General features: G+C 56.1%; 1 protein-coding gene across 1 annotated transcript; it reads left to right on the top strand.

Annotated features, from left to right (window-relative positions):
• The first annotated feature begins 1,222 nt into the window (after window positions 1-1,222).
• On the top strand, window positions 1,223-18,436 carry LOC144731434 (uncharacterized). The gene is made up of 3 exons (XM_078612471.1): window positions 1,223-1,562; window positions 11,208-11,671; window positions 14,925-18,436. Exons 1-3 carry the CDS (start codon window positions 1,359-1,361, stop codon window positions 15,127-15,129), a joined length of 873 nt encoding a protein of 290 aa, XP_078468597.1. The 5' UTR covers window positions 1,223-1,358; the 3' UTR covers window positions 15,130-18,436.
• The last annotated feature ends 1,006 nt before the right edge of the window (window positions 18,437-19,442 follow it).

Genomic DNA, 19,442 nt, shown 5'->3' with positions numbered 1-19,442 from the left:
GACAGTGCACATTATCAGAGTTATGTTCTTTTGTTTGTATTATGACTGCAGGTATTGCGGTCTATGCAAACATGACTCCTTGTAAAAAGGTGTCAGTTTTGTTGCCAGATAGAAGGGTAAAGAACCAATTATCATACAGAGACACAGATATACAGAGACTCATAGAGACACACAGAGATACAGAGACTCATATATAATCACAGATACCCATACTTGGACTTCTTTCGCACCGTAGTAACCAACCGTGCTAATCGGAGGTGCGGCGGGAAGGACAACAAACTAATCACAAAATGAACAAAACTAAACACAACATTAGTAAACAAAGCAGATCTAAATAACAAATAAGCGGGAAATGTGCCTCCGCTCTACATCTGTCCCTCTGTATAATACCGACTTAGTAGCGGGACTACTCCGCTTGCTTCTGATTTACGTGCGATTTAGATCAAGGGTCATTGCCTGAAACGTTGCCTGTGAGATGTATTCGCTTGTCAAGGGCCCACCAGCAGCGTGCTGGACATGCGTGTCGCGTTCTTAGGCCGTGCCACGCACCGCTGCCAACGCAGCAGCAGCAGCATCGCCACCAGAAAATTTGTTTAAATCTCGAGCGTATTTGTTTAACCGCAATTCTCTTGTCTGTTATGTATGTCAATGCACATTAATCTATCCGGTGATAATACTCTGCTTTTGCCCGTATTGAATACTCTGCTTTTGCCCGTATTGAAACGGCTGTACGACGTATTGACCTGAAAACTCAATTTCCCTGTACAAGAATACGTCTAACGGGGTATGCGCTCTTATCTCTCTGCTGGCCTCTCCACGTGCCCTGCAGAAGGGCCATTGCTCGAAACGTCTCCAATTGTGTTGCGCCCGAAACGTCGTGATTAAAAAAATAAATTACCAACGTGACTTTACCGAAAAAACAAAGAGTAGGAATCCTTGCAGTCACGAAAGCTTCAAATGTATAATAATTTTGTATTGTTTTATCTTTATATTATTTTATTATTTCCCTTCTACGTGACTTTACCGAAAGAACCAATAAGATGAATCCCTGCAGTCACGAAAGCTTTAAATCAAAATTTAATTATGAATCGTTAAGCCCGCAAACCGTGACCCCGTCTCGACTCTGATTGGCCGCCCCCCGGCAGCTATCCCCGCCCCTCAACATCTTGGCCCCTCCCCCTTTTTTCACCCCTCTCATCCGCACGTGACGTGCAGCTGACCAATCGCGCGCGAGCCGTGCGCTTGAGCGGATCGCGCGGGCGGCGCTGGGCCGCGCTCGCAGCCTGCGGACTTTCCTGGCGGGCGCCCCCCGCCGGTCTCCCCTTTGGTGGGAGGGGGGAGCGGAGGTTGGTGGTACAATGGCGAGCGGCCGGCGACGTCAAAAGCACTCGTCCTCCACGTCGTCGTCGTCGTCATTGTCGCCGCCGTCGTCGCCCGCCATCTCCATGCGCGACATGGGGCGGCCGCGCGGCGGGGAGAGGGCGGACGGGGCCGGCGCGCGGCCTCACGCGGTGGTGCGAGGGGACACCCTGGCGGGGCTGGCGCTGCGCTACGGGGTCACGGTGAGTGGGGGTCGCGCTACGGGGTCACGGCGAGTGAGGGTCGCGCTACGGGGTCACGGCCAGTGGAGCTGCTTGCGCTCTCTCCGCTGCTGGATGAGTGCGCAAAGACGACCCCCGGGGGGCTTCGTGTGCGGGTTTGTTTGACCGGTGGCGCAGTCGGTCAACTCGTGACAGCCCGGGTCTCTTCCGAATCCTCCTCCTGCCAGCAGCGAGCCTTCCACCGCTCCACGTGACAGCCTCGACGTGCACCTAGTCTGGCACAAGCGCCGCGGTAACGTCACCGCCACTTAGTGTTGTTGTTTGACCATACTTCACCACGCTTGGTCAGTGCGGTAGGCACAGTAAGGGGGGGATGGATGCACCGGTTCGGATGTCCCTCAGCCCCCCCACTGACAGCCCCCAGTGACAGCCCCCCCACCGACAGCCCCCAGTGACAGCCCCCCCACTGACAGCCCCCACCGACAGTCCCACCGACAGCCCCCCCAGTGACAGCCCCCCACTGACAGCCCCCCCCCCACCGACAGCCCCCCACTGACAGCAGCCCCCACCGACAGCCCTCACTGACAACCCCCCCACTGACAGCCCCCCCCACCGACAGCCCCCCACTGACAGCCCCCAGTGACAGCCCCCCCACCGACAGCCCCCAGTGACAGCCCCCCCACTGACAGCCCCCACCGACAGTCCCACCGACAGCCCCCCCAGTGACAGCCCCCCACTGACAGCCCCCCCCCCACCGACAGCCCCCCACTGACAGCAGCCCCCACCGACAGCCCCCACTGACAACCCCCCCACTGACAGCCCCCCCCACCGACAGCCTCCCACTGACAGCCCTCCCCACCGACAGCCCCCCACTGACAGCCCCCAGTGACAGCCCCCCCCCACTGACAGCAGCCCCCACCGACAGCCCCCACTGACAGCCCCCCCCCACCGACAGCCCCCGCTGAGAATGGGACTCGAGTGTTTGTGGTTCGTAGCGCTGCGTGCGATGTGGATGAGCTTGCGAGCAGTCGGCGTGGGTGATGGTACCGGGCAGTGCCCTCCCCTATTACAGAACAATTCAGACCTTAGTGGTCACCCCGTGGCCCCTATAAATCTCAACGTTCATCACACAAAGGCCCTATTGAAACGGCTGTACGCCGTATGGACATGAAGACTCAATTTCCCTGCACAAGAATACGGGTAACCCGTATGGGTTGGCAAGGTCTATGCGCTCTCGATATGCGCCATTGATGCCCCGAAATTGACACCGCATCCTTTGGAGCTTCACGAACGCCAACAACGTTAACGCTCAACAGCATTGGCTGTTCATTGACCTGTTACTTTGGCACTGACATTTCATCGGTGCTGGAATATAAATATTGTACTACACCAGCATAATTAATGCTGAAATGTTAATTATTCAATATTGGTGCGTCGTCAAAAAAATAATGAGAGGGCATTGACGAATAATCTCCACATTAATATATTAAAATACAAGTCACGGTGGACTTTAAAGTAAGCCCCTGTTGTCTGTGCTGCTTCAACGGAGGAGGAAGAGAGAAAATCGACACGAACTCTCCCTGCTGAAGCCCTCTCTCGTGGCCAGCAGCAGACCTCTGCATTGGTTGGCATAGAACTCCTGAACATGTTGGCGCACGCAAGACTATAATGCCAACAGTATTGCCACTCGATTATTAGTGGACTGCTGTGTTAGTGTAACCAGCATTGCAACTACAATATTCTCTACGACACTCTTAGTGCGACAGCATCAACGATACTGCACTGAAATAGTAATGGCACAGCAAGCATTCATACTTCATCAATACGTGCACATTGGTAACGGACTGAATTCATCAGAGTGCGCGATAACAAGTTGTTCGGACCAATGCAGTGCTGTATAACATGAATGTTGGTACCTTTTTTGCCAGTGTCTAAGTATGAAAAATAAGAAGATTTTTACCCTTTCTGGCAATAAAACAGGAGGTGTTTAAGATGTTAAACACCAAATAGAAACCTTTTTACAAGGAATCAAATCTGCATTAACCACACACGGTACCAGTGGTGAACATGCAAACAACAAACATGCTCTGATAATAAATGGCATTGTCTTTCAAACCTTTTGGCCTTGGATTTCCAGGCAAGGGAATTCCCTGCACAAATAGGCATCGAGGAGGTGCTCATCTCCTGTTTAATAGCCTGAGCCAGCGGTGGAAAGTTCCACGTTTTTATTCCTTTGGCAGGGTGCGAGTTTCTCCACAGGATAACAGCTTCCCATAGTCGCGAAAACAATGTGGTGTGTTCAACTTGCATAGGTAGCCTTCCCTCCCTCGACCAGGCCGCGAGATGGAACGATCCCAACTCCACGGGGGCTCCGTCTTGGACAGCGCTCACGAGGAGCTGTCCCCCACGCTGAGCGCTGTCCAAGCAGAGACAGTGTCGCCACCCCAGCCTCCTGTGGGCCACCCAGCCTCCTGTGTGCCACCCAGCCTCCTCTGGGCCACCCCAGCCTCCTGTGGGCCACTCAGCCTCCTCTGGGCCACCCCAGCCTCCTGTGGGCCACTCAGCCTCCTCTGGGCCACCCCAGCCAGGGCTCGCTCCCCTTGCCACCGCGAGTATCCGGAGCCTCCATCTCCTCCCGGTAGCCCCCGGGGCTCTGCCGCATTGACACTTAATTAAGATTGCAATGTGTATACTCAAGCACTGACCTCGATGTCATTGTTTTATATTTCGATACGTCTGCTCATCTGTATATGGATTTGACTATCAAGTACTTGTGTCAAATTTCAGCTCTCGAGCCCGTTCAGAAGATCACATCAGTCACCCATCTCTATTGCCCTTCCAGGAAATCATTAATCTCACGAAATCGAAACTGCAGCATTGAAACTTCACCATCAGCATCGTCGTCACCATCAACCATGCCGGCTAAACAATTGGAGACTTCGGTTTTAGGAACGTAACTATAAAACAAAGAAGATTGTGTGCTCGGTACCTGGGACAGTTATTCAAGGAGGACCGAGATGAACATGACGCTGCATTAATACAGCAACATTATCACCACAGTCTTGTGCACTGTTACGACAGTATTGACACTTGAGAAAATTACCATTTAAACCAAGCCAGTCGTGGTTTAAATTACCATGCCAGTAATGGTTACCCTACGGGGCGACTGGTACCTCGCATGGAAATGTCCAATTAGCACCGTTGCCGTACGGGACCACCAATGGACACGAACACCCCTGCTCCCCCACGTGCGTTTGACCGAAATGTCACCACTTGGTAAGAAGAGCACAGAATGGTTGAGAGCAATGCCTCAAATTGTTTAAGAGGCCACTCTCTGCTGAAGAGGCTTCGTCAAAACCAGCCCGGAGTGTGCTTGATCAAGCCAATGCTGCTGGAGTGCCTCACTGCAGCAAGCCCCATGGTTTGGTGGACCGGCAAAAAGACAAAGTTTCCCTGTATAGCCTTAACAGAGTGTTGGGGAAAGTGCTGTTAACCAGCACCTTTGAAGGCCGGCAAGGCATGTGAGCGGTACGAGTGGGTTCACCACTCTTCGTCAATCGGCGGGTGCTCTCACATCTTCCAAGACATCAAGCCAGCATGGAAAACGTAAAGGGGCTCTCAGTGAGCTCACCAGCGGCGGAGTGAGCGAGTGATTGCAGGGTTGCACCTTTACCACCTCTTTGACAAAGACACAGATCCCCCGTATAGCCTTAACGGAGTGGAGTGGCAAGCGCTGTTAGCGAGTAGCACCTATGAAGGCCGGCACGGCACGCGAGGGGGTGGGTGGCCAGTGCCATGCCCGGCCTCCTTTGTCTCCCCAGTGACGGGGAGGCCCAGGGCCGGTGCATTTAATCGTCACTGATCTTGGCCGTGAGCGGGAATCGAACTCGAGTCGTCGGGTTCGTAGCGTAGCGCGCTGAACGCTGCACTACCGCTCCCCCGCACGGTGTGACACGCCCGTCGTCGCTTGCTTTGTGTTTACGCTACGGAGGTGCAAGTGTCGCTGTTGGACTGTTTCTGCACGTCGCTGCGTGCGCAGGGGAACAATCTCGGCATGCGGCTGAAGCTGCCGACCTGCGGGGAGAACTGCCAAGGGCTGCAGAGAGCGAGAGAGCGAGAGAGCGAGAGAACGAGAGAACGAGAGAACGAGAGAGCGAGTGAGTTTCTGTTAAGGCAAGACATGACCGAAAAGCCAAATGTCTCTTCATCTTGTAGGTGGTGCATGTGCACTCGTAAAAACACAGCTGTTTTGTAAATCCACTGCTGGATGAGTGCCTCTACCACACATTTCGATTATCACTGGTGACCTAAAGATCGTCTCTTGGGTCTTCATCTGGTTTAAACAAATCTCCTTGAAACTGGCTACATTAACAACAAGGGGCTGTGCGCAACACTCTATTGTTGTACTCTACTATGCCGCAACATTTATGCTCCCCGCTTTCAAGTTGACTTTGTTTAAACTTGGTGGTGAACTCATTCGCAAGAGTAGGCTCGATTCCTGGGAATGGCGTGGGGCGATCTTTACCGGCCGCCGTGTAGTGCGGTTGTCACCGCCGTCGTCGTCGTGCGTGGCCCTCTGTGCGTGGCAGTCCCCACAAGCCGCCACCAGGCAATCCTATCCTGCGCTCGCCGTCACACTGAATGCAAGCCAAGCCGTGGTGTCGGAGATCGGCCTCAATCGTGCGTGTCCACGTCAGGCCGTGGTCTGCCCCGGGGACGCCTCCAGTCCCGCGGTGGGCCATCGACGATTGCGCGCAGGGCTCTGGCGTGGTCTGTCGATGCGTCTGCCCGGGGCAACCACCGCAGTAATAACAAGGGCGGCCGCTGGGTTCGAACCGCGAACCCCTGCGACGGGCGGCGAACAGGAAACTGTGAGGCCGCGTCAACCAGCACGCGCTGACTCGCGTGGTGAAGTATGGTCAAACAACCTCCGCGACACGCACGGCGTGTTGAGGCCCTCGTCCAGCAGCGGATTGACGAAAGGGGGCCGCGCGTGCTCGACGTGACGATGCTACTGGAGTGCTTCAACTCTGGTTCATGTCGCCCAATTTGTTGTTGTTGTTGTTGATGATTTGATGAGTGAAGCGTAGAATGTGCGTCGGACAGCTCGGCGCACGCAGCCGTGAGGACGTGCACTGCTCGGCCATTCTTTTGAAGCGCGTTTCCCTTGCGGGGAGCATTACACGTGACGTGGCTGCCACGTAACGTGCCAGGTCACGTGACAGGCAGCCTGCGTGCGCGGGCGATTGCCAAACGCCGTGTCATCTAATCGTTCAGGAGAGCCCGCCACACCGTTGGGGGTCCTGACGAGTGCCAAAGTCTGTTTGAGAATTTACCTCGAGCGGAATCGCTTTTCGTAAAACGTCATTGTCATCATCATCGCACAATAAATGACAGTGCCAAACGTCCCTTTGGGCATGACAATGATGAAACGCCTTTGGCTTTTACCCGGTGAAATGTCAGCGTAGTCGGTGTGATCTGCTCTCGTTAAAAGGGTGATGGGTATAATATTTATATTTCTCAGGAGGAGAACTCCTACGACCGCTCCATCGATTTTTAATGAGTGGGTGTGATTTGAAAGCTCATGTAGTTTAGGCAAACGAGGTCAAAATTCCAAAAATAATTTACCGCTGATCCAATAATTAGAATTATTGCTCCAGTATTGCGTATCTGCAGTGCCATTAAGTGGCTGGCTGCCCGCCCGGTTGAACATTTCTGCTGCCACTCGGAAGTCCCCGATGCTGCAGCTGCTGCAGGAGCTGCAGCTGCTGCTGCTGCTGCCGCCGCTGCTGCAGCTGCTGCTGCTGCTGCCGCCGCTGCTGCTGCTGCCGCTGCCGCACCAATGAGGTTTTTTTCCCCGCCGCGCAGAGTTACGTTCGCCGATTTCTGACGGCGGCGCCGCCGCTCTTAAATCGTTACGCAAGCCTTTGATAAGTGTTGATTTGAGGCTTTCGTGACTGCAGGAATTCATACTCTTTGGTTTTTTCGGTAAAGTCACGTAGATAGAAAATTAAGAAATTAAAATAGATCACGATGTTTCGATCGCAACAACAAGCGGTCGTCTTCAGAACCTTTGATAAGTGTTGTTCAGTATCACGAAGCCCTGCCGCCGAGTCCGAGCACTCGGCCCTTGTTTACTTTGCTTTGTCTTCCTCCGTACCGGCATTGGTTCCAGTAGCTGGTCTCCAGGGCATTAGTTCCCCCTTAGGAAGCCGACTGATGTGCCAGCAAAAAAGCGGTTATTCGAAAAACCAAACAAACAGCCGTTGTGTGATTCAGGAAACGGAAATTCCCGTTGGTTTTGTGTTTTAATGAGGGTAGCAGAGGAAGCATTATTCTGGCCAAATTGCCCAGAATGCACCCAATCTCGTCAGGCCTCCAGGAGCACAGCGGGTTGGAGCCCGCAGGGTGCTCGTACGGGTGGTCACCATGTATGTATGTTGAACTTCTTTCGCACCGTACGTAGCCATTGGCATTGCAGCGAAATCTATTGTTGAGCTGCACTCTGCTCCAGCTTCATGATTAGTACAGTACTGTGCTCCATCGTCTGTGCGCCCCACCTTTAGTCCATACAGACCAGCCTGGTGAAGTATGGTCAAATAGCCCCCATGACCCATTGCTTGTGCAGAGGCCCGAATAACGCAGTAAATTGTGCAGTCGGTTAAGGGAAATTTACGAACGAAGGTGAGTGATGCTAAGGTTACTGTCCTGTCCATAGCCCCATGCCAATCGCATCCCCTTGACCAAAGTGTACTCTCTTCACTCGAGTAAGAACAATAATAATTTACACTTCTAAAGCGCATTTCACCAGGAGGTCACGAGGCCATCTACAAAACACACCAATACCAACAGTCGCCATACGCCACTAAATGACGGTGACGTCACCACGGCGTCTGTGCCAGGCCACTTGCACTCAAAGGCCACGTGAAGTGTTGATGGCTCGCTGGAAGGAGGTCACGGGACAGATCCAGGTGCCATGGGTTGACTGAGATGACTGGCTGATGCACCACCTGTGCCCCCTACTGTGCCAACTTGCTGCATTTTTTCCGCCCGGCGCTCCGCTCGTTGTTGTGAGCGTCACTCTTCTGCCCTCCGTTGTTGTTGGAGGGCGACTTCTTCCAGCTGCCCAGTAGCATCCTTCACGAGCCTCCTCTATAGAGGCCGATCTTGACACCGCTGGTACCAGTCTTTGGCAAGTCCACTCAGCTCCACATCCTCCCGTACTGCATCGGTCCGTCTCCTCCCCAGCCCGTGTCGTGCCCGCTTAGCCCCCTCTATCCGGCCAAATAGAGCTGCTTGGGCATGCGGTGCCGGAGGAGCTCACTGATGGGAATGTGTCCAGATCTTTCAAGGATTTGTGGGGTCCTCGTACAATCCAGCCTGGTTAAACTCAGGATGGATCGTCGGTAGGCCAGCCTGAATGCACAACACCAATACCAGTTTCTGCCATTCACCACTAAGTGACGATGATGTGGAATGCAAAACACACACAGACCGACACCAATGAAATCCAACCCCGAAACAACAGATTTAAGAAATAGGAAAAGCCCTTCAAACATAATTGCGTGTTCAGGGCACGATTTGAATGAAGTGAGGAGGGGAGACAGCTGAGCGAGCGTCCAGTGGAAGTGAACTCCACAGCCTGGGGGTGCCCCACGAGGAAGAGGCCCTCGGCCATCGTCGTCGCACAGAGACGCCGCCTTGGCATGCACAGCGGGCCACGCTCGGAAGATGGAAGAATTCTTGTTGGAACGTACAGGCGAAGGAGGAGGAGCTCCTGTATATATCGTCATTGAGGGAGCAGCGTCATTGAGGGCCTTGTGGGTGAGGATAATGATCTTGAACTCTGCTAGAAACCCCACCGGCAGCCAATGGAGAGATTCGAGCACACGGCAGTTATAGAGACGCTGCCACGCCGCCATGCGAAAGCACACCACTTAAGCGGTGTGCTTTCGCTAAGTTGTCCCTACCTGAAGAAGGACGCTTGTGTTGCGCCCGAAACGTCATGATTTAATTTATTTTAATTTTTTACCTACGTGACTTTACCGAAAAAAACAAAGAGTAGGAGATGAAATACCCTGAGCGCGGTGAACTGCCCCCCCCCCCGCCCAGTGTGTCGGCAGCGGTAGCCACGTAGCCACGAGCTTCTCGCTTCTTTTTATAGACGGAGCGCAAAAATCCCCAGGCGTGCTTAAGTTTGGAGCGGCACCGTGAAAGTCGCCGTTTAATTAGCGCCTCGTTTTTTATTGTTTGCCTGCCGGCTGTGCGAGAGGTGTGGCGGAGAGAGAGAGAGATGCACACGTGGAGGCGTCGGCAAGCACCCAAGTGTGACGCGCGCTACGAGAGGTCGCCAGATCCTGGATCTGAGATCGTGCCTTCAGCCCCCCGTGATTCAACCGGGGTTCGGAAATGTAGAGAGTGTGATGGGCTCGGCCCAGTCGCTACTCAAGTCAGCCGAGTTTATTCTATACGAGGCCCATTGCGTTTAAGAAGATCTCATATCAATGCCGACCAATGACTGTGGACAGAATTAAACAGCAGATCACATTTGGCGTCTTACCTAATTGTCTAAATTCCAGCTGTAAGAATAGACACAAATATTACTTTGATATTTATCTGTAGCAGGGCATGTGGGGGAACTTTGCTGGTCAACAACCCACCATGCGAACAACTTGCGGTTGGGCTGTCTAACAATGTCTCGCAACGCTTACCCCATAGTCGAACCAGGCTAACTGGAGGACCTTTATCTTCGTGTGCATGTAAATACAGCAGTGTTTGCTGTGTGCGCGGTGTCTTAAGTGTTGTGTGTACGCGTGACTTAAGTGTTGTGTGTAAGCACACATTCAGTGTACCTGTGTGTTGTGTAAATTGCAGTAATAATCTTAGCTTCGATCTGGAGGCCACACTGCCTTATAAATGCTCTCTGACTGCACTGCCCTGAAACCCGGCTGCGCTGGGTTGCCTCGCAATGTCTCCGGTTGCTTTAACAACCTCTGCTCTTGGACAAAACCATCCTGAACGCGCCCCGATCTCTTCGGATCGTAGAAACGGCGCGGGCGGTTTGCCGACGTGACCCGCTCCGTCGCCAATCGCTGAAGCGGGCCGCAGCATTCGCCGATGCGGATCGTGGAGAGGGTGTCGGTCTCCCGTGAGCGTTCGCATTCCTGCGTTGATCAGACAGGTGGCTTCATGCCCAGCCTACTGTCTAAGATCCGTGACTTATTGGTACCCCACTTGCTGTTGTTTGTTTGGAGCAGTGGTCGCCAGCCTGTCCTCCGCGGACTGCTGGTGGCTCACTCGTGGTTCACCAGTGGGCCACCGGTGGTTCACCAGTAGGCCCCACCAGTGGGCCTCTGTTGGGCCCCACTGGTGGTACATCAGTGGCCCACCGGCGGTCCTCCAGTTTTGCCCTCCACATTTAGGAACACTTGTTTAGATGATTGAGCCGCTACTATGAATTGACTTGGACGAGCTTTCTATTGCTTGTGGCGAGGTCGCCTATGAAAAAGACCTCCTAGCTCGGTGGGCTTCACCTGGCAAAATTAAACAGTTTCGTCTTTAGTTGCGCACGCCCGGACTCATGAGACTGCTCACGGTGGCGGACCCCGGGGCCGTTGGGACCCCGCCCATAACGCCGGCACGCCCGCCGCCCTCTGCCCCTCCCAGACGGAGCAGATCCGCCGGGCGAACCACCTCTTCGCTAACGAGTCGCTCTTCCTGAGAACCACGCTGCTCATCCCGGTCCCGGGGCCTCCCGACTGTCCGGACAACGGCAACAGTGGCGGCGGCGGCCGCACCGCCGAGCCCGCGCCCCTGGCCAACGGTGGGGAAGGTACCGCCGGCGCCGCCGGTTCCAACGGTACCGAAGGTCCCATCGGTGCCGCCGCTACCGCCGGCAAGACCTTCGCCGCCGGTACCGGCGGCGGAGGCGGGAGCGGCAGCGGCAGCGATGGCAAGGTGGAGGCTGCCCACGAGGACGGGCGTCCGGACGCGGCGCCGGACGACGAGGTGACGGCCAGCGACTTCTTCAGCCGCATCGACGCCCGGCTGGAGAGGACGCGCGCCAACCTGGGCCACGGCGGCGGTCACGGCAGCCCCGCCGTCACGGCCAAGCGCGGCGCCACCGCCACGTGAGCGGGCGGAGGGGGCCGCGTGTCTATGTGCTTGTCTGTGTGCGTGTGTCTGTGCATCGTTGTGTATGTGTGTCTGTGTGCCTGTGTGTATGTCTACGTGTGTGGGTGTCTTTGTCTTTTTGTGCCTGTGTGTGTGCGTGCGTGCTTGCGTGCGTGTGTGCTTGCGTGTGTGTCTGTGCGCAACTTCTTCTCGTGAAGAGAACGGCCCACAGAAACGGATATCACAGAGCTAAATCCGAGATCCTTTCTTGAAGTGGTCTCTGGTCCACACACGGTAGAGAGCGGCACTTGACCACCAGCTCTGTCATATGAGAGTAATGTTCGTAGCGTGACATTCAAATGTATTTTAAATTCTCAGAGTTGGAATTCAGCCACATTAAGTTCAGAAACCACATTTAACCTGTTCGTTTTTTATTGTTGTGTGCGGTAATTGGTGATCAGGCTGAGTGAGACAATCAACTCACTACACTTGAGAACCCCGCTTAATCACAACGCTGTCTGTGAGTCTCTGAGTCGATGGGATCTCTATGTGAGTTTATGGGTGTCTGTGTAAGTTTATGGGAGTCGATGGGCCTCGATGTGAGTCTACGTGAGTCTGTGATCTCTACTTGAGTCTGTGGGTCTCTATGCCAGTCTGTGGATCTCTATGTGAGAGTACGGGACCTCTGTGAGTCTATGGGTCTCTACGGGAGTCACTGGTGACCAGGCTGAGATCATCAACTCACTGGGCTTGAGAACCAGGTCTAATCCCATGCGGTAGCCCGGATTGGAACCCAGGTTCTGAGCGGCACCATCCCCGCACGCTCCTGTACCTTCAACCCCCACCCAACGGGGATTTTTTTATTGGGGGGCGTGGGTGGGGGGCTGAAGTGAATCATTCACCCCCCCCCCCCGCACCACGGTCTGCCAGGTAGGGGGTGCGACATTCCCGTTGGCCGAGCCGCTCCCGGGCGGCGCCGCCGTGCCCGCGTCTCCCGCGGGGCGCCAGCGGCGCCGCCGCCGTGCGTTGCGCTCGTCACGCCGCGTCGTTTGTTGGCCGCCAACACGAGACGGGCGGGCGTGCCGGCACCGCGGGCTTGTCGCGCGGTGGGCGAGGAGGAGTTGGGAGGAGTTGGGTGGAGTTGGGTGGAGTTGGGTGGAGTTGGGTGGAGTTGGGTGGAGTTGGGTGGAGTTGGGTGGAGTTGGACGCACGCGAGGTGTTCGTGTTTTTGGGCGGGTGGAAGACGTGACGACGGCGGGAGCCGGTCAGCGGCGGCTTCAGCGGCGCTCTCGCCGGGTTTGGCCGCACGGCCAACGCCGGTGACGAGTATCGGAGCCGGTCCTGGGCTTGCTCTAGGTCGACTCGGCCCCAAACGAGTACCTGGTGCCGGGCGTCGTGCTGGCCAGCCCACCTCCTGGGGTGCCGTGGCCGCCTTCATAGGCGCTCGCTAACAGCACTTGCCCCAGCAGTCGGTTAAGGCTATGCGGGGGATCTTTCTCTTTGAGGGCAAGGGTTAACATCGTGTTAATGAATTTTGCCGGGAGCTGCGAACTTAAAATAGAACGGAGTGGCGCGGCGGCGATGGCGATGAGCGATCCCCACGGTGCCGCAGAGCGACATCGTGCGGCGATTAAAGCGAAAAGGATTTGAGTCCATTCTGTTGTGTTTTTTCACAATCGTGTGCGCTAACCGTGTGCGTTGACGTGGAGCGGCGGCAAAGTGGTTCGCACACCGCGCTGCGAATCCCCGTGGCCTACCCTAGGTTGACTCGGCCTCAAATGACCACCTGGTGTGCTGTGTAAACATCAGCGGCGTGGAGCTGGCCACCCACCCCCTCTTGCTGACCTTCGTAGGCGCTCGCTAACAGCACTTCCCCCAACAGCCTCTGCAGGCGACGTGGGAGATCCTTGTCTTTGTGTGTGACGAGGCCATGCGTTACTGTGCATGTTTATACACGGAGAGAATTCGTCTTGCGTGGCGGGACGTTTGTGCCACGCCTGTTCAGTGTCGCAGGAGGTGCGTGTGGGTGTGTGGTGCGTGTTGGTGTGTGGTGCGTGTCGGTGTGTGGTGCGTGTCGGTGTGTGGTGCGTGTGGGTGTGTGGTGCGTGTTGGTGTGTGGTGCGTGTCGGTGTGTGGTGCGTGTCGGTGTGTGGTGCGTGTGGGTGTGTGGTGCGTGTTGGTGTGTGGTGCGTGTTGGTGTGTGGTGCGTGTCGGTGTGTGGTGCGTGTCGGTGTGTGGTGCGTGTGGGTGTGTGGTGCGTGTGGGTGTGAGGTGGGTGTGAGGTGGGTGTGGGTGTGAGCTGCGTGTGAGGTGGGTGGTGCGTGTGGGTGTGTGGTGCGTGTGGGGTGTGTGTTAGTGTGTGATCCTGTATACCTGGTGAGGTAGTTAACATCTCGCCACCGTGCGACCCTGAAGCCATCGGTAAAGTTGTCACGACTTCGTGTGTTTGTGGGCGTGTGCTTGCCAAGGGGCGGCCCAGCACCGGTTCAGAATCGTCACCTGGTGACGATTCTGCCTCAAATGAGTACTTGATACGATGTGTAAACATCGCCACTGGGGAGACAAAGGTGGCCGGGCGTGGTGCTGGCCACCCGCCCCCTCGTGTGCCGTGCCGGCCTTCATAGGTGCTGCTCGCTAACAGCACTTGCCCCAACGGTCTGTTAAGGTTATCTTTATCATTGTCGCGAGCCTATGACCAAATCAGGTCATGTGCACCCGATCTCATCAGATCTCATAAGCTAAGCAGGCGTTAAGCCTGGATACCGTTGGGATGCACAAACAGGTTGTTATCGGCTGCTAATGATAGGGATTTACTACATGTGGCAATCGTGCCATTGTTCTAGCGCAGGGCTGCAGTCACGAAGAAGGGCGCCACTGTGTTTCACGGACGCAGTCTGCGGTAGTTTCACACGAGGGGCGATGATGCTGGTTGTCAGCCCAATTACGTGAATTTGACAAATTGGCACCGTGACGCATAATGGCCAGCTGCTCTTCTTCGAACGGCGTCACGGGATCTCTAATAAGGTCCACTGTGAGTGAAGCAGACCCAGCGTAGAATTTCGACCGTCAATACGCGCACCGTAGTCATAACGGGGGCGGCTTGTCGGGGTCGAGCTCGCGGCCCTTTGCAACGAGCGGCGATCGCGCTGCCGCCGCGTCACGTAACCACCCCTTCCCGCCCCTCTCTCTCGTCGCCGTGGCCGTCCATCGTCACCTTCCCGTTGTCTCCATCCTCCCAACTTCGTTCTCCTCGTCGTCCTCCCTGTCCAGACCATCCGGCGGCCAAGCGAGGGCGTCCCCTGGGTCGGCACGCGGCGGCGGCGGCACCAGCGTGGGCGGCACCAGCGGGGGCGATAGCACGGGGCTGCTCGAGGTGGACGACGAGCTCATCTTCAGCGACGACCATTTCGGACGTTTGGACTTCCACTCCCAGCAGCAGCAGCAGCAGCGAGCGCATCACGAGCCCACGGCGTAGGAGCGCGAGCGACGCCGCCGTGGCGATGGAGGGGAGCCGCCGTGGCAAGCGGCAGCGGCGTCGGCGTGCGCGGAGGCCCTCGGGCGGCGGGCGGCGGTGGCGGCTGAGACGCCGGCGGCGTGCGCCGCGACAACCCGCCGCGTCCCCGGCGTCGTTCCGTAACCGCGTCGTGGCGCGGACCGAGGTTACGTCGACCGTGGCGGTGCGGTGGCCGGCTCGGACGAGCGGTGACTCCGGCCGCAATTGACGGCGCAGATGAGAAGCGGATCGAACTACAACTTGATTGTTAGTGGCGTGGAGCGAGAGAGATACTCGCCTCTAAAACAAAATAATGCGGCGGTTTGGATGCCCGTCTTAGAAACATTCTTTTGAGAAGTAAGCGGACTTAGTGGCATTTAGTTTGTGGCGGTATTTTAGGCCCGCAAGTAGACTCGTTTATCGTCGCAGCAATACCTGTCTGTGGTAGTGAGCACTTCCCTACGGCGTCGAGCCGCCAACTCCCGTGCGACTCGTCCCAATCTCGGTGTGGTTTATACCGTGCCTCAGTGTGGTTATACCGTGTCTCGGTGTGGTTATACCGTGCCTCGGTGTGGTTATACCGTGTCTCGGTGTGGTTATACCGTGTCTCGATGTGGTTATACCGTGCCTCGGTGTGGTTATACCGTGCCTCGGTGTGGTTATACCGTGTCTCGGTGTGGTTATACCGTGTCTCGGTGTGGTTATACCGTGTCCCGTGTAGCGTGTGCGTTGGCGCGCTCGTTTACACGGACGCTGTGCACGTGCTAACACATGCACGTGTGCGTTGGCGCCTCGCTGTGACGAGCGCTGACCGTCGGCCGCTTGAGCGGTAGCGCCACCGCGCTCAGCTGGGCGACACAAACTCTGAGCCCACGGGGGCGACCGGTGACTGACGGGTGACCGTTTGGCCGACGGTTGACGGATTGACGGTTGGCTGTTTAACCGGTGGACAATTGTTTTGACGGTCGAGCGGTTGACCGACCGAAAGCTGTAAGTGACGCACGAAGCCTGACCAAAGATGGAGGGACGTGGGTTCCGCTTGGTGCCGCTCGCCAACGCCCGACCTTGCGACTCGCTGACCCCAAACCTCGACCTAAGCCCTGGCTTCTGCGACCGTGGGTACGTGCGCGAGTGTGCGTGCTTGAGGGTTGCACGCGGAGCGGTGGGGCAGTGGTTAGCGCACCGCGCCACCAATGCCGACGCCCCGGTCATGGCCAGCGTCGGTCGCGAGTGATCTCTGAACCGAACCTGGGCCGTCCACCAGGGTCAGCGTCACGTGAAACGAGTCCCTGCTGCACCGTGTACGCGTCAGCACTGGGACGAGGGTGGCTTGGTCACACTGGACTCGGCCCTGATAGTGTCTCGCTAGCGAGACAGAGGGGCATGTTGTGTGTGTGTGTACGTGCGTGTATGATCACACTACATATATTTATTTGAGAGGGCGTGCGTGCGCGTGCGTGCATGTGAGCGCGTGTGAGCGCGTGCGTGAGCGTGTGTGTGCGCGCATGGTTATGTTTGGTTCGATGTGAAAGCGTGGCCACGCTTGCACGCGTGTGGATTTTTCTCCGAGTCCTCTGGTGTTTTTTTTCCCCTCCACATTGGCTGCTATCAATATCCACATGGTCTGCCGCCACTTCATTAAGCTGTCATTCGTGATGGCCAGGTCGCTTCTGTGGAAGAGCTACGTAGCTCAGTGGCGCCTTACCTGGTCAAATGAAAAAATAGTTTTTAAAAAATCGTTTAGTTTATCGTTTAGAGTTCACGATTGGGCTTATTTATTTTTTCCCGTGGCCCTCTTTAAAACTCTCCTCCTTGTATGAGCACAGAGCAATTCCGCCTCTCACACTCCACCCCAGAGAACGCACTTACTCGTATCGGTACCGGAGAAGCGATGATTTGCGTGCTCGCTCATCTCGCATTGATTTTGGAAAACTCGCGGCGCGTTCCCATCGCCAAAAGACGGGGGGGGGGGGCACCCCTTTTGGCACGGGGGAACGTCGCGCGCGTGCCGTCCTGCCGACGAGCCGTTATCATGGCAGGTTGGTTTTTGTCGCGCGCATGAACAAACCCACAACCGCCTCCGTCCCGGATGTTATCCATTGCACGGCGAACGATCTTTTACGGTCGGATTAAGCTGCTCCCCGCCGCCATGCCGCAATGTTCAAGTTGTTTGACCATACTTGACCGCGCTGATCGGTGCGGGTTGGTGGCGGGGGTTGCTGGGGACCGGTCCGCGCGTAACGCTCGCCACCGCAGCTCGTTGGGATCGAACCCTCGGGTCGCTGGGCTGCACGGCGCGCTCGCTCCTGCGCCACCGTTCTCTCCCCCCCATTCGAGTCGTCTTAAATACAGGATGTAGCTACCGGTTTTGCACACTTTGCTGAAGGGCGTCACACCATGAAATCTTGAACTATTTAAGTACGGTGTAATTTATTGAAAACGTCGCGTTGTTTTAGGTTTTACAGAAAGACCGATATATTTTGGCATTAAGTGGGATTAACGGCACGTGGTCGCGCTCCGCTCCTGTCACCGACGCTCGGAGACGCTCACCTAGCACACAGGAGCATCTTCACCGTCGTCACCATCGTCGTCACCATCGTCATCTTGTCGTCACCATCGTCATCTTGTCGTCACCATCGTCACCATCGTCATCATCGTCGTCATCATCGTCGTCTTCATCGTCACCGTTGTCACCATCGTCGTCATTGCCTTGGTCGCCTCCACGGGCTCAAACACGGCCGTTGTCACCGCCTCATGCACTCCGCTTGCTCGGGACTCGTTCACCCATCGGCGTTACCGTGCCCGGCGCTCGCTTCACGTCGGAAAGAGACGTACGGCACTTCTACCCTGAAGATTGAAGCGGCTTTATGCGCACGTGTGTGTACGCGTGCGCGTGCGAACGCGTTGAAACGAGAGGCGTTCAAAAGTGTTTTGAGAACGGGACGCACCTGCTACCCATCATTGCGTCCTTGCGACACGTGGTCGTGCGACGAGTACGAGTTAGTTTATTGAGAAAATCAAAGCACCAGTGTGTGAATGTCGCGAAGCTGGCTCCTTTCGCAACAAATGTACAAAGGGGCGATCGGTGAGTCGAGACTTAAGGCAGTTACGGTTTTATTGAAACGTCAATATTAGTCTGCCTTCATCATCAGCCCGTCCTCAAACATTGTTTTGATCGCCCCTCAAATGTGTTTGCACGCACACACACACGCGCACCTACACACACACAAAGGCATACGCGCAAACACACACAGGCACGCGAATATAAAAAATAACAAATTATTTGGAATCTGCGGTGCCGACTTAATTCATTTTGGGCCCTGCAGCCATTCAATCCCCCCGGACCTCGCAACCCCGCACAGCATGGCTCTCTGGGCCCCCCCCCCCCCCCGAGTGAGTGGCCCGGCTGGAGCTGCGATCGAGGTTCACGGTTCGGCTCCAGTGGGCCGCCCCGGTTACTGCCGAGGCGTCGACCGCGGTGCGGCACCAGAGCGCGCGCGGCGCGCCGCATTCACCGTGGAGGTTGAAAAGATCTCTTGGTTGAGGTCATCGGCGAGGTCGTCCGGGAGAGAGTGAGGAGGCCCGTGGTGTGCCGGCCACCGGGGGGGGTGCAACATTGGCCAGGTTGACACCGCGAGAGACTCGGTTGGGATTGTCCACCGCGGCGATCATCGCACCCCGCCCCCACTGGCACACTCAGGCCCCCAGCTCACTCTGACAAATGAGACTCACATCCTGGTGGCTTGAGTTCTCACCTGGGCACACAGGTGAATCAACTTGAACTTGATACGTGAAGCAGCCCACACGCCACGAACACGCAACAGTGCTGTACACACAACACAGTACTCACTGCACACAACACAGGACTAACTGCACACGCAACACTCACACGTGTTCATACGCACACGCGTCGGCTCGTGTGTATGTAGTGTGTGTATGTAGTGTGTGTAGTGTGTGTGTATGTAGTGTGTGTAGTGTGTGTGTTGAGCTTTCGCACCGTACGTAGCCAACCGTGCTAATCGGAGGTTCGTAAGAGTCCACCATTACCACCCTTACCCCCCATTACCCCCCCCCCCCCACCCCAATTACCACCCCCATTACCACCCACCATCCCCCCATTACCCTCCATTACCCTCCATTACCCTCCATTACCCTCCATTACCCTCCATTACCACCCACCCAACAGCTCTGGGGAGGGGGGATGCATCCCCTGCACCACCTGCACCCCCAGCACCCCCAGCACCCCCTCGTGGTGGTTGCTAATGTGTGTTCGCTAACAGCACTTTGCCCAAAAG

This window comes from Lampetra planeri, chromosome 39 (assembly GCF_965212315.1).
Source record: "Lampetra planeri chromosome 39, kcLamPlan1.2.h2, whole genome shotgun sequence".
Classification (NCBI taxonomy): Eukaryota; Metazoa; Chordata; class Hyperoartia; order Petromyzontiformes; family Petromyzontidae; genus Lampetra; species Lampetra planeri.
This window is presented reverse-complemented; position numbering and strand designations above follow the sequence as displayed.

Coding starts and splice junctions, on each gene's coding strand:
- LOC144731434 (XM_078612471.1), top strand. CDS start 1,359: ATGGCGAGCGGCCGGCGACGTCAAAAGCACTCGTCCTCCACGTCGTCG. Junction 1,563..11,207: donor CGCTGCGCTACGGGGTCACG/GTGAGTGGGGGT, acceptor TGCCCCTCCCAG/ACGGAGCAGATCCGCCGGGC. Junction 11,672..14,924: donor AAGCGCGGCGCCACCGCCAC/GTGAGCGGGCGG, acceptor CTCCCTGTCCAG/ACCATCCGGCGGCCAAGCGA.